The sequence below is a fragment of the Dipodomys ordii genome, unplaced genomic scaffold (genome assembly GCF_000151885.1).
Source record: "Dipodomys ordii isolate 6190 unplaced genomic scaffold, Dord_2.0 Scaffold285, whole genome shotgun sequence".
Lineage (NCBI taxonomy): Eukaryota > Metazoa > Chordata > Mammalia > Rodentia > Heteromyidae > Dipodomys > Dipodomys ordii.
Genome location: NW_012267501.1, coordinates 235,242 through 247,411, shown reverse-complemented (window position 1 = coordinate 247,411; position 12,170 = coordinate 235,242). Strand labels below are relative to the sequence as shown.

The window sequence follows — 12,170 nt, the reverse complement described above, 5'->3', positions numbered from 1 at the left end:
CATAGGTTTTGTGTAGAAATATCAGTGTATCTTTAAGGTGAAAGGCTGCCCAGGACCAGTGGAAGTAATATGAAAGAGATAACACCAAATTAACAAACATGTGCATTCTGAGATACCTGGCTATACAATTATAAATGATAGAACAAGTAGATATCTGCACTGTCCAATGATAACCACTAACCACATGTGGCTTAGGTGTACAGGAAGTATGATCACAATGACTAAGGATGAAGTTATTTAATTTTAATTTTTAAATTTAAGGAGCCATTTGTGGTGAATGGCTACCATGCTAATTAACAGGGTAATTCTTTTTTTTTGGGGGGGAGAGGGGGGGTCCGGTCGTGGGTCCTGAACTCTGGGCCTGGGCGCTGTCCCTCAGCTCTTCAGCTCAAAGCTAGCGCTCTACCACTTGAGCCACAGCACCACTTCCAGCTTTTTTCTTTTTGCTTATGTGGTGCTGAGGAATTGAACCCAGGGCCTCTGGCATGCAAGGCAAGCACTCTACCACTGAGCCACCTTCCCAGGCCCAACAAGGTAACTCTTGAACACAAAGTACTTCCAAGTCAGAATTACAAGTTTCTACTGAGTAATAGTAAAAATGCCATACCTAAGGCAAAAAATAAAAATGAGGTTTAATAGAAGTCCATAAATCATGCATGATAAGCTTGAAGAAAAGCCAAAAAAAATCACATTTAAGGTTCTCAAACACTGATATAAGTTTGTGGTTACCAAAAGGACACCTACCTTGTTTAAGGTCCTTACAGCGGCATATCTCAAAGCTGGCTTAGGAGAGCTGCAGAAAAGCTGAAGAACTAAAACAGCAACAAGATCACTATGAATACTGTTCATTTCATTATCTATCACATAGCTGAACATATGAGCCATAATAAATCATTCATTTCACAGAATCAAAACTCATATGAAAATGAATCAAAAATAGAAAAATCTCTTTTTATTCAACTATTTAAAACTTTAATAAGTTTCCTTTTGTGCATATTAATATATCCATTAATATTTGAATGATAGAAATACTAATGGTTGAGAGCAAATGGGCTCTCTGAACATTAAAAAACTAAAAACACTAAATATTACTTTTCCTCTAAGTATAATTATTTCAAAAGATTTATGTAGGGAAACAAATCCTTCATAAAAGAAAACAATGCAAAAAAATTACACATAAACTATCAGATTACAAAAACTATAAATATAGAACTATGGTTTAAAAAAACAACTCTAAAAATTATTCTATTCTGCAGATCTATTGAGATATAAACTTAAAAACATCAACAAAGGCAGCCACCTGGTCAAACTAACCTGAGACAGCAGGTGCCAACTCTCTGGCAGTACAGTTAGGAAGATGGATGATAGCAGAAGCAGCTTCATAAACCACCATTTCATGTTTATTTCGCAAGCAGCTCTCAATGAAATCAAAGAGTGGACTTTCATGGCTGCCAACAAGTTAATATAAAACATTGGTTAGATATCAAGTAAGGAGACAATAGGCATAATAGCTAAAAGCATGCTACAATGAGATGCAGTTTTGGACTGGTGGAAAAGGGACTGCTGAAAATGCTCATCCCCAAAAAGCAATGAAAAAACTGTCAAAACAATTCTTTCCAGAAATGTAGAACTTAACCAAAGACTTGTAACAATCCTGTTAGCATTTATTCAAGAAAAACACTTTAATCTTGGCAAGAATGGTGAGCTTTTTAAATGCATAACTTCCTCTAACCCTAATTCCCACTCCTTCCCAAATCTATCATAGTTTTGGAAAACAGCAGCTTCAACCACTGAAGTTATGAAAGCCAGCAGACTAGCAAAATAAAATCATCATAAATATACATCACAATAATAATAAAAAGGAAGAAAGCTATATAATCATGTTTTAACAACAAAAAATTAAACCAGGCACTGGTATCACATGCCTGTAATCCTTGTTAGTTAGGAGGCTGAGATCTGAGGGTAGTAGTTCAAAGCTAGCCCAGGCAGTCTGTGAGACTATTATTTCCAATTAATCACCAAAAGACCAAAAGTGAAGCTGTGGCTCAAGTGGCAGAACATTAGCTTTGAGCACAAAACACTTAGGAACAGAAGTGCCCAGGCCGGCCCTGAATTCGAACCCCAAGACCTGTATGTATGTATGTATGTACATATAAATAAATAAGTAAATAAATAAAATAGATAATTATAAGACAAAAGAAGAAGCAGTGAACGGTAATCCCCCACAAAACATTATCCCTACAAAAGCCCAGGTGTTTGACTTATTATGCAAAAACTTTCAGTCAGCTAAATAAATACGTTCAAAGAACTGAAGATAACCTTGTGTACTGAATAAAAGCAAAATCATAATGTTCTACCAAAGAGAAAATATCAAAAAAGAGATATGATATTTTTAAAGAAACTGCATAAAGGTTTTGACTTGAAAAGTATGATGGAATGAAAAGTTAATGAGGGAGGTACAATAGCAGATTTGCACTCACAAATAAAAGAACCAGCAAAACTGAAGATGGGCTTTATCTGAGATAAAGATATACCTGAGATAAAGATCAAGAAGAATAAGTGAAAAAAATAAAAGGAAAAAATGTATAGAGAGTTGAACAAGAGTATCAACTTTGCTTATGAATCCTAGAAGGAAAGCAAAGAGACAAAAGAGTGAAAGATCTAAAGAAACAACTGAAACCTCCCAAACTTGATGAAAACTATAAATCTCCACATAAATTTGTTGAACCTCTTGAGCTCAACAGGATAAATAAATCTCAAGCAGGATAAATACATAGATACACCATATCAAACTGCTGAATATAAAATAAAAGGGTAAATCCTGACAGCAACAAGATAATAACACATCACACTATTTAAAGAAAAAACAGTACAATTTGTAGCAGAGATGCCACAAGAAACAAGAACAAAATACTAAAGCAAAAGAGAAGACTACTGTATCCAACAAAGCTCTCTTCTCAGAATGAAGGCTAATAAGCATAGTCCTACATAAGCAAAGAATGAGTTCAATACTAAATGCACTAAAAGATCACTTTTTAGCTAAGAGACAATGACATTGAATAATCAGGGGAAAATAGAGCACCTGAAATAGTACATATGTCAGTTCACAAAAAATATTCTACAGATATGTTTCTCTTTTAATTATCTTAAAAGACAAAATTACATTAAAGCCATTATTACTTTAGTGGATACATAGAGCATACATGAGAGTAATAGCAAACAGGAAGAAAAAGGAAGTAAGCTTACTTCATTAGAATAAAGATTTGATATTTTGCTGGGTGCTGGTAGCTCACACTTGTAATCCTAGCTACTCAGGAGGCTGAGATCCGAGGATCGCAGTTGAAAGTGAGCCTGGGCACCAAAGTCCATGAGACTCTTACTTCCAATTAACCACCAGAAAACTGGAACTGTGTCTCAAAGTAGGAGAGCACTAGCCTTGACCAAAAAAGCTCAGGGTTCAGGCCCTGAGTTCAAGCCCCATGACCAACCAAAAACATAAAAAAGATTCAGTATTTTACTGGAATTAATAACAATCTAAAATAAATTTTGCTAAATTCAAATGCATATTATAATCCTTCCAGCAACTTCTAAAATAAATGGCTGAAATATTGAAAGGGATTAAAATAAAACACTGAAAATACCTAGCTAACACAAAAAGACCCAAAAAAGGATGAGAGGAACAGCAGTAGCAAAACTTTAACAGAACAGCCAGATGGCACAGTAAAGCCAATAATATCAAGAATTATACTAAATGTCAATGGTCTAAACACTTCAACCAAAATATAGAGTAACAATGTTTAAAAACAAACAAGCAAACAAAAAATCCAAGATCTACTAGTAGCTCACACCTACAATCCTAGTTACTCAGGGCTGAACTTTGAAGGAGGAGGTTTGAAGCCAGCCCAGGCAGGGAAAATGTTGAGATTTTTATCTCCAATTAATCACCAAAAGGGCAGAAATGGATCTGTGGCTCAAGTGATAAGAGTGCTAGCCTTGGGGGCTAATCTTGGGGGGGGGTGCAGGGGGGAGGAGGAAAGGGGGCCAGGGAAGAGATCTCATGGTCAATGCCTAAGCCCTGAGTTCAAGCCCTAGGACCAGCACAACAACAAAGATCCAACTGTTAAAAGACATAATTTAGAACCAAAATTTTAAGTACAATAAAAATAAAAAGATGGCCAGGCAATAGTGGATCAACTGGTAATCCAAGCTACACAGGAAGCTGAGATCTGAGGATCACAGTTCAAAGCCAACCAGGGAAGGAAAGTTCATGAGACTCTTTTCTCCAGTAAACCACACAGATAAAAGATGTGACTCTTATCTGAAAAAGAAGTGGTGCAGTGGCTCAAGTAGTAGAGCACTAGCCTTGAGCAAAAGAAGCTCAGGAATAAAGCCAAGTTCCTGAGTTTAAGCTCCCAAGTCCAGCAAAAAATAAACAAAAATATGTAACAAGAATATGTCATTCAGTCAGTAACTATAAGAGAATATGAATAGCTATATTAATATTACACAATACTGACACAAACATGCATTTCACAATGATAAAGAAGTACATAAGGAAGGTATAACAATGATAAATACACATACACATACAACAGAACCCAAAATTCATGAATAAATTGACAAAAGTAAAGATCACTTAAAAATAATGGTTAAAGTTATCTATATTCATTTAATAACTGATAAAAACTAAAAACTAGACAGAAAATCATCAAGGATCAACACCATCAAACAATTCAACTTAAAAAGACTAACTGTAAAATATACATCTGTTCCATATGCATATGGGCCATTCCCAAGGATATGTGCCAGGTTATAAAACAAATCTCTCTTCTAAGAATCATACAAAAAAAAAAAAAAAGAATCATACAAAGCATGTTCTCAAATCACATCTGAATGAAATATAAATCAACAACAGAACTCAAGGAAATTCCCAAATACTTAAGACTAAATAACATACTTCTAAATAACCCACAAGAAATCAAATAGGAAATGAAACATTTGAAACAGAATAAAAATAATATAACAAATCAAATTTAAGGATTTTGCCTAAAATAATGGCTAGAAATTTCTAATTTTTAAATCTATATCAGAAAGTAGAGATAGTCTCAGTAATGTTTAATAATAACATGTAAAAAATTAGGAAAAGAGCCGGTTGCCGGTATCTCATGCCTATAATCCTAGCTACTCAGGAGGCTAAGATCTGAGAATCATGGTTCAAAGCCAGCTTGGGCAGGAAAGTCAGTGAGACTCTTATCTCCAATAAACCACTCAGAAAACAGGAAGTGGCACTGTGGCTCAAGTGGTAGAGTACTAGCCTTAATCTAAAGAGCTCAGGGACAGCACCCAGGCCCAGAGTTCAAGCCCCATGACTGACCAAAAAGAAAAAAAATTAGGAAAAGAGGGCTGGGAAGATGACTCAGTGATAGAGTGCTTGCCTTACATGCTGAGGCCCTGGGTTTGATTCCTCAGCACCACATAGGCAGAAAAAGCCAGAAATGGTGTTGTGGCTCAAGTGGTAGAGCACTAGCCTTGAGTTAAAGAGCTGAGGGAGCCAGGCGCTGGTGGCTCACACCTATAATCCTAGCTACTCAGGAGGCTGAGATCTGAGGATCGTGGTTCAAAGCCAGCCCAGACAGGAAAAACTGTGAGACTCCTATCTCCAATAAACCACCAGAAAAACCGGAAGTGGCACTGTAGCTCAAGTGGTAGAGCACTCAGCTTGAGCTGAAGAGCTGAGGGACAGTGCTCAGGCTGAGTTCAAGCCCCACAACTGACAAAAATAAATAAATAAATAGCTGAGGGACAGCTCCTAGGCCCAGAGTTCAGGTCCCACAACTGACCAGAAAAAAAAAAAAAAGGAAAAGAGTAAATAGCTTACAGCAAGCTGAAGAAAGAAAATAGTAAAGATTGTAACACAGGTTAACAGACTACAGAAATTTTTATTTCAAATTACTGCAACACTATGTTGGTTCTTTCATTTTTGATAATACTGGGATTTGAATGCAGGGCCCTCTACCACTTGAACTGCACCTTTAACTAAACTCAGTTCTTTGAAAAGATATAAAACTGACAAGTTTTCAGCTATACTAAAAACAGGTCTTAATATGGACACAAGCATCTTTAACAAAATATCAATAATACATAAAAATAATTATGCCTCACAATGAAGTGGTGGTATTAATTACATGAATACGAAGCTGGTTTTATGCCAGGAAATCAATTCATGTTATATACAACATTAATGACACAAAGGATGAAAAACTACATTCATTTTAAAATATGCAAGAAAATCAACTGACAAATTCATTATCAACTGTATCTTTAAAAAGGCCTATCATTAAGAAAGAGGAAATTAGAACCAGAATGAGATACTACTACATATCACTAGAATCTATATACATACATAAATAAATAAGTATACACACATACATATACACACATATTGTGTGTGTACAGTTCTGGGATTTGAACTCATAGCTTCAAGCTTTAGGCAGATCCTCTACATGCCTCCAGTTTTGCTTTTTGTTAATTATTTTCTTCCTGCCCTGTAGTATAGTTAGAACTTGATTCACCTATTCTAGACTTCTTGTCACTGCTGAGATCACAGGTGCAGCAGCTGTCATCCAGCTTGTTTTTTGCCTAGGCTGGCCTGGAACTGCAATCTTCCTATCTCTGCTTCCCATGTAGTTTAGGGCTAAGAGATGTGTGCCACTGTACCTAGCTTTGCATTGAGAAGGGGGTCTCATACACTTTTCTGTCTGGGTTGGCCTTGACTGTGATTCTCCCATTCTCAGCCTACTGAATGTCTAGAATTATGTGTTAATCACAAGCACCCAATCAGAATTAGCTGATTTTTTTTTTTGTTTTAAAGATACCACCAGTGAGTATCACAAGTTCAAGATAATGAAAATTGGTATTCTCATATACAATGTAAAATTGTAAGGCTAGTTTGGAAAACAGCCTGTCAATTTCTTTAAAAGTTAAATGTAACCTAAGTCAGTTATTCCATTCATGGGAATTCTCCCAAACGAATATGTATGTCCACACAAAGCTTTTTTTCTTGGCTGTTCATAGCAGTATTATTAATAATAGAAAGAGAGCTAACCCAAATGGCCAACAACCAGTGAACAAATAAACAAAATTTAATTTATTCACACCATAGAAAATTATTCAGTCTGGAATAAAGTATAGATGCAATATTACAATACAGTGATTTCAAATGCATGCTATGTGAAGTGTAGCTTTATTTCTATTTACGTGAAATGTTCACACAGGCAAAATTTATACCCAAAAGGCAGCTCAGTGGTTGCATAAGGCTGTGAGTGTTAATGGGAATTAATAGCTATGAGAATAAGGAACTTTATGAGATGTTCTAAAAATACATTATAGTAATGGTTGCATAACTCTATATACTTACTAAAACCAATACAACTGTATACTTTCAGTGAATGAATTTTATCACTTGTAAGTTATACCTCAAAAAAACTGTTAACAATGCCTATCTACACTATTACAAAGTTGGCTGTTTCTAGCTCAGGGACAGACACAGCATTGAGAAAGAGGAATCCAAAAATAGACCAATTCATATGAGGACATCTGATCATATACTTTCAACAAATGGGGCTGAGACTCTGGTATTCATATGGGGAAAATAAACTGCTATTTTATATCACATTGGAAAAATAATTCCAGTTACATTATTGACCTCAAACAGGAAAACTGAAAAAATACTTGAAGCAAATAGTTACAGAAGATGTATTTGTGAACTTTGGGTAAGAACTTATTTTTGTGCAAGGGAACAAAAACACTTTCTTTCAAATTGTGTGGCATACGCTTATAATCCCAGAAATGGACATAAGAGGAAAAGGCCAGGAAAAGGCACAAGGAGTTTAAGGCAAGCCTAAGCTACTAAGTGAAACCCTGTCTCAAAAGAACTAAGGGTGGGGGATGAAGTTAAGTAGTAGAACACTTACCAAACATGTGCAAGGCCCTGAGTTCAATATCCAATACTGAAAAAAACAGTATTCCTTCAGTAAAAAGACTGACAAATTTGACTGTCTTGGGCTGGGAAGGTGGCTTAGTGGTAGAGTGTTTGCCACATGCATGAGGCCCTGGGTTCAATTCCCCAGCACCACATAAACAGAAAAGGCTGGAAGTGGTGCTGTGGCTCAAGTTGTACAGCACTAGCCTTGAGTTGAAGAGCTCAGAGACAGCACCCAGGCCCAGAGTTCAGGCCCCATGAGTGACAAAACAAAAACAAACAAAATAATTGACTGTCTTACATTTAAGACGTTCCATTAGTCAAAATACACAAGAGAAAAAGTGTGGAACAAACTAAATCTAATACATACAATTAGCAATGGGCTCAAAACACAACTAAAATACATGAAGAATTCCTAGGTTTCACTGAGAATAAAGCAGATAAGTCAAAAAAGAAACAAAACAAAACTGGCCAAAGACTCAAACAGGTATGAATGAATATCCAAGTGGATATTAAACCCAAAATAAGTTATCAAAAATCATTAACAATTAGGGAATTACAAAGTAAAACCATGATTTGACAAGTATGCTAGAGAAATTTACAGGACAAGTCTTTCTGAAAACAAATAGACATCTATATTACTCAGCATCACTGTGACAATATAACTGACAGAAACAATTCAGTGGGTTCAGTCGATGATTGCTTGCTACCATGCACTTGGGCAGAATATCTTGGCAATGAGAATGTGTGAAGGAGACTGTTCACTTCTTGGCAGTTAGAAAGTACACAGTGCAGAAGAGACTGGGGACCAAGTATAACTTTGAAATGCATGCCTGCAGTTATCGACTTTCTCCAACTAGGCTCCATATCCCAAAGTTTCCATACCCTCCCTAAACAGCAATACCACCTGGGAGGAGAAAGAGTGCTAAGTTTTGAACATATGGGGAAGAGGGGATATTTCATATCCAAACCCTAACAATACCCATGTGCAAAAGAATGAAGCTGAATCCCTATCTCATATTACATTCAAAAATATGATCTCAAAATGGACCAAAAACCTAAATGTGAAAGAAAACACTGTTTTGGAAGAAAACAAATCTTGTGATATTAGATTAGACAAGGGTTTCTTGGGTAAAACATCCCAAATGCAAACAACCCAAAGGAGGAAGGGGGAGAGAAATTAGATTTCTATGCTAGAATATCATCAAGAAACACAGGGATAGAGGGCTGACTCAAGTGGCAAAGCATCTTCTTAACAAGCTCTAAAATGCTTTATTTAAATCCGAGTACCCCTGCCCCCTCAAAAAAAAAATCAGAAACAGAAAAAGACAACAGGGAGAATAGGAGCAAATATTTGCAATTTATGCATCTAATAAGGGTATTATATCTATTATACTTCAAATGTAACAAGACAAACAACCTAAATTTTTAAGGGACAAAGATTTTGAAAAACATTTCTCCAAAGAAGATGTGTAAATGGCCAATAAACGCATAAAAAGATATTCACACAACTTCTTTAGGCTTTCTAGGGTAGATATTATAATAAAGACTGATGAGTGTAAAGAGGACTTGGAATGATTAGAGCTCTCATGCAACTGATGATAGGAATGTAAATTGGTATAGCTCCCTTTAGAAAACAATCTGGCAATTCCTCACAAAATTAAACAAAAAATTTCATTAAGACCCCACAATTCTATGTGCCCATACAAACTAAAAAAAAAGGTTCACAAAAATATGCCCTATTCATATTAATATTATTCATAAAGGCAAAAATACAGATACAGCCAATATTCCTGAACAGATAAATGGAAATATGAGATATCAAAAGAATGAAGTGCTGATACTTCCATAATACAGATGTGCTTATACTAAGTGAAAGAAGCCAGAAACAAGAAGCTATATGAGGTATGATTCCATTTATAAGAAATGTCCAGAAGGGGGTGGAGGGTAAGGAGGTTGGGAAGGGATGGTAAAGGGAAACAAAGGAGGAGGCAACAATGCTTGATAAGAAATGCACTCATTACCTTGCCCATGTAATTGTAACTCCTCTGTATGGTATTTTCAGAATAAAAAGAAAGAAATGTAAAAAAAAGAAATGTCTAGAATACATGCTTTTAAAAAATAGTGATGGGTTTTCTAGAGGCCAAAGAAAGAGAGAAGGAAGAATGTTAATGGGCTGAGGATATCTTTCTGGGATGATGAAAAAGTTTTAGAATTGGGATAGTGACATAACTTTTTGGGTATACTAAAGCACTGAACTATACACTTTCAAAAGGCAAGTTTATATCTGGTGAGTTATATCAATAAAAATACAATATTAGAAAAATTTTATTCACCATAGGTAATATATGGAACCAACCCAGATGCCCCTTAGTAGATGAATGGATCAAGAAAATGTGGTAGGGGCTGGGAAGGTGGCTCAGTGGTAAAGCGCTTGCCATGCTTGCCTGAGGCCCTGGGTTCGATTCCTCAGCACCACATAAGAAAAAAGAAAAAACTGGAAGTGGCGCTATGGCTCAAGTGGTAGAGCGCTAGCCTTGAGTTGAAGAGCTGAGGGACAGCATCCAGGCCCAGAGTACAGGCCCCATGACCGGACCCCCCCCAAAAAAAAACAAAATGTGATATATAAATATATATATATTATATATATATATATATATATATATATATATATACACACACAATGAAATTCTATGCCTCCATCAGAAAGAATGACACCGCCCCATTTATTAGGAAATATAAAGACTTGGAAAAAATTATATTAAGTGAAGTAAGCCACACTCAAAGAAACACAGGTCCCATGGTTTCCCCTATCTGCAATAACTAGTATATGTCTAGGATAAGCAGAAGAGGTCAAAAGCTATGTACATATAACCATATAACATGATGCTAGGGCAAAATGAACCCCAAGATAGGGACATGAGATTTTATCTTTCTTGTTGTTGTTTTTAATGTACTTACAATGTACTATGTAATTTTTTTTGTTACTTTGTATGTTCTTCCCCCATGGTATAAACCCGGTTGTCACTGTATTTGATTCCAGTGTCCTGCATCTTGTACATTTTCTTATTTGGGGAGGGGAAGGGAAATAACAAAATGCTGAAATAAGGATACAGGATGACCCACTGTAACAATGAGATATACAAGACACTATGCTGAAAACGAACTTTACAACTTTGTGGGGTGGGGGTGGGTGGGAGAGTAGAGGGAGGAGTTGGGGAGGAAAGGGATGGTAGAGGAAAAACAAAGGAGGGGGTAACAATGCTTGACAGAAAATGGACTCATTACCTTGCTCATGTAACTGTAACCTCTCTGTACAGTATCTTTACAATAAAAAATGTATTTTTTTTAAAAAGAAAACTTTTAGTTTTGACAATATAAACAGTTGACCTTAGGCATTCTCACACTATTAGCTGGAATGTAAACTGATACAATCACTTTGGAAAAACAAAGTGTGACATTACATATGAAGTGAAGAAATGTATATCCAATGATCTAACAGTTACACATACACACACATACACACACACACACAGAGACACACACACACACAATGGTAATTACTGTGTTATGAATGTGTTCCCCAAGAGTTCTGTATTGGAGATTTAATCTAGAAGAGGGAATGTGACTTATGATGGCATTAGTAACTTTATCATCAGAAGAGATATCTAAAGTAACATTCCTGCTGCGATTTATCTTTCCTTTTTTTTTTTTTTTTGGTCCGGTCGTGGGGCCTGAACTCTGGGCCTGGGCGCTGTCCCTCAGCTCTTCAGCTCAAGGCTAGCGCTCTACCACTTGAGCCACAGCGCCACTTCCGGCTTTTTTCTTTTTGCTTATGTGGTGCTGAGGAATCAAACCCAGGGCCTCAGTCATGCAAGGCAAGCACTCTACCACTGAGCTACCTTCCCAGCCCATTGCTGCGATTTATCATGTGATCCTTTCCACCAGGTTTTGAGGCAGGAGAAACCCTCACCAAGGCCTGTGCAGATGCCAGCAACATACTCTTGACTTCCCAACTTCTAGAACTGAGCAAACAGATCTCTATTTATAAGTTATTTAGTCTCAGGTATATTGTTTAAATGTATTAGAGTATAAAACCAATGTAACTCTTATAGCAAAATACTAAGTGGAAACACACACATACACAGCCAGGCACTGGTGGCTCATACTTCTTTTTTTTTTTTTTTTT

The 12,170-nt window shown here is 36.3% G+C and overlaps 1 protein-coding gene across 1 annotated transcript in view; it reads right to left on the bottom strand.

Annotated features, from left to right (window-relative positions):
- Positions 1–12,170, bottom strand: part of Copg2 (coatomer protein complex, subunit gamma 2) — a 97,577-nt gene that overhangs the window by 63,942 nt on the left and 21,465 nt on the right. The window contains exons 6-7 of the mRNA XM_013036423.1: positions 1,315–1,448; positions 745–812 (exon numbers count right to left, since the gene is read on the bottom strand). Of these exons, the coding sequence (XP_012891877.1) occupies positions 745–812; positions 1,315–1,448 (202 nt within the window). The remainder of the gene's footprint in view (positions 1–744; positions 813–1,314; positions 1,449–12,170) is intronic.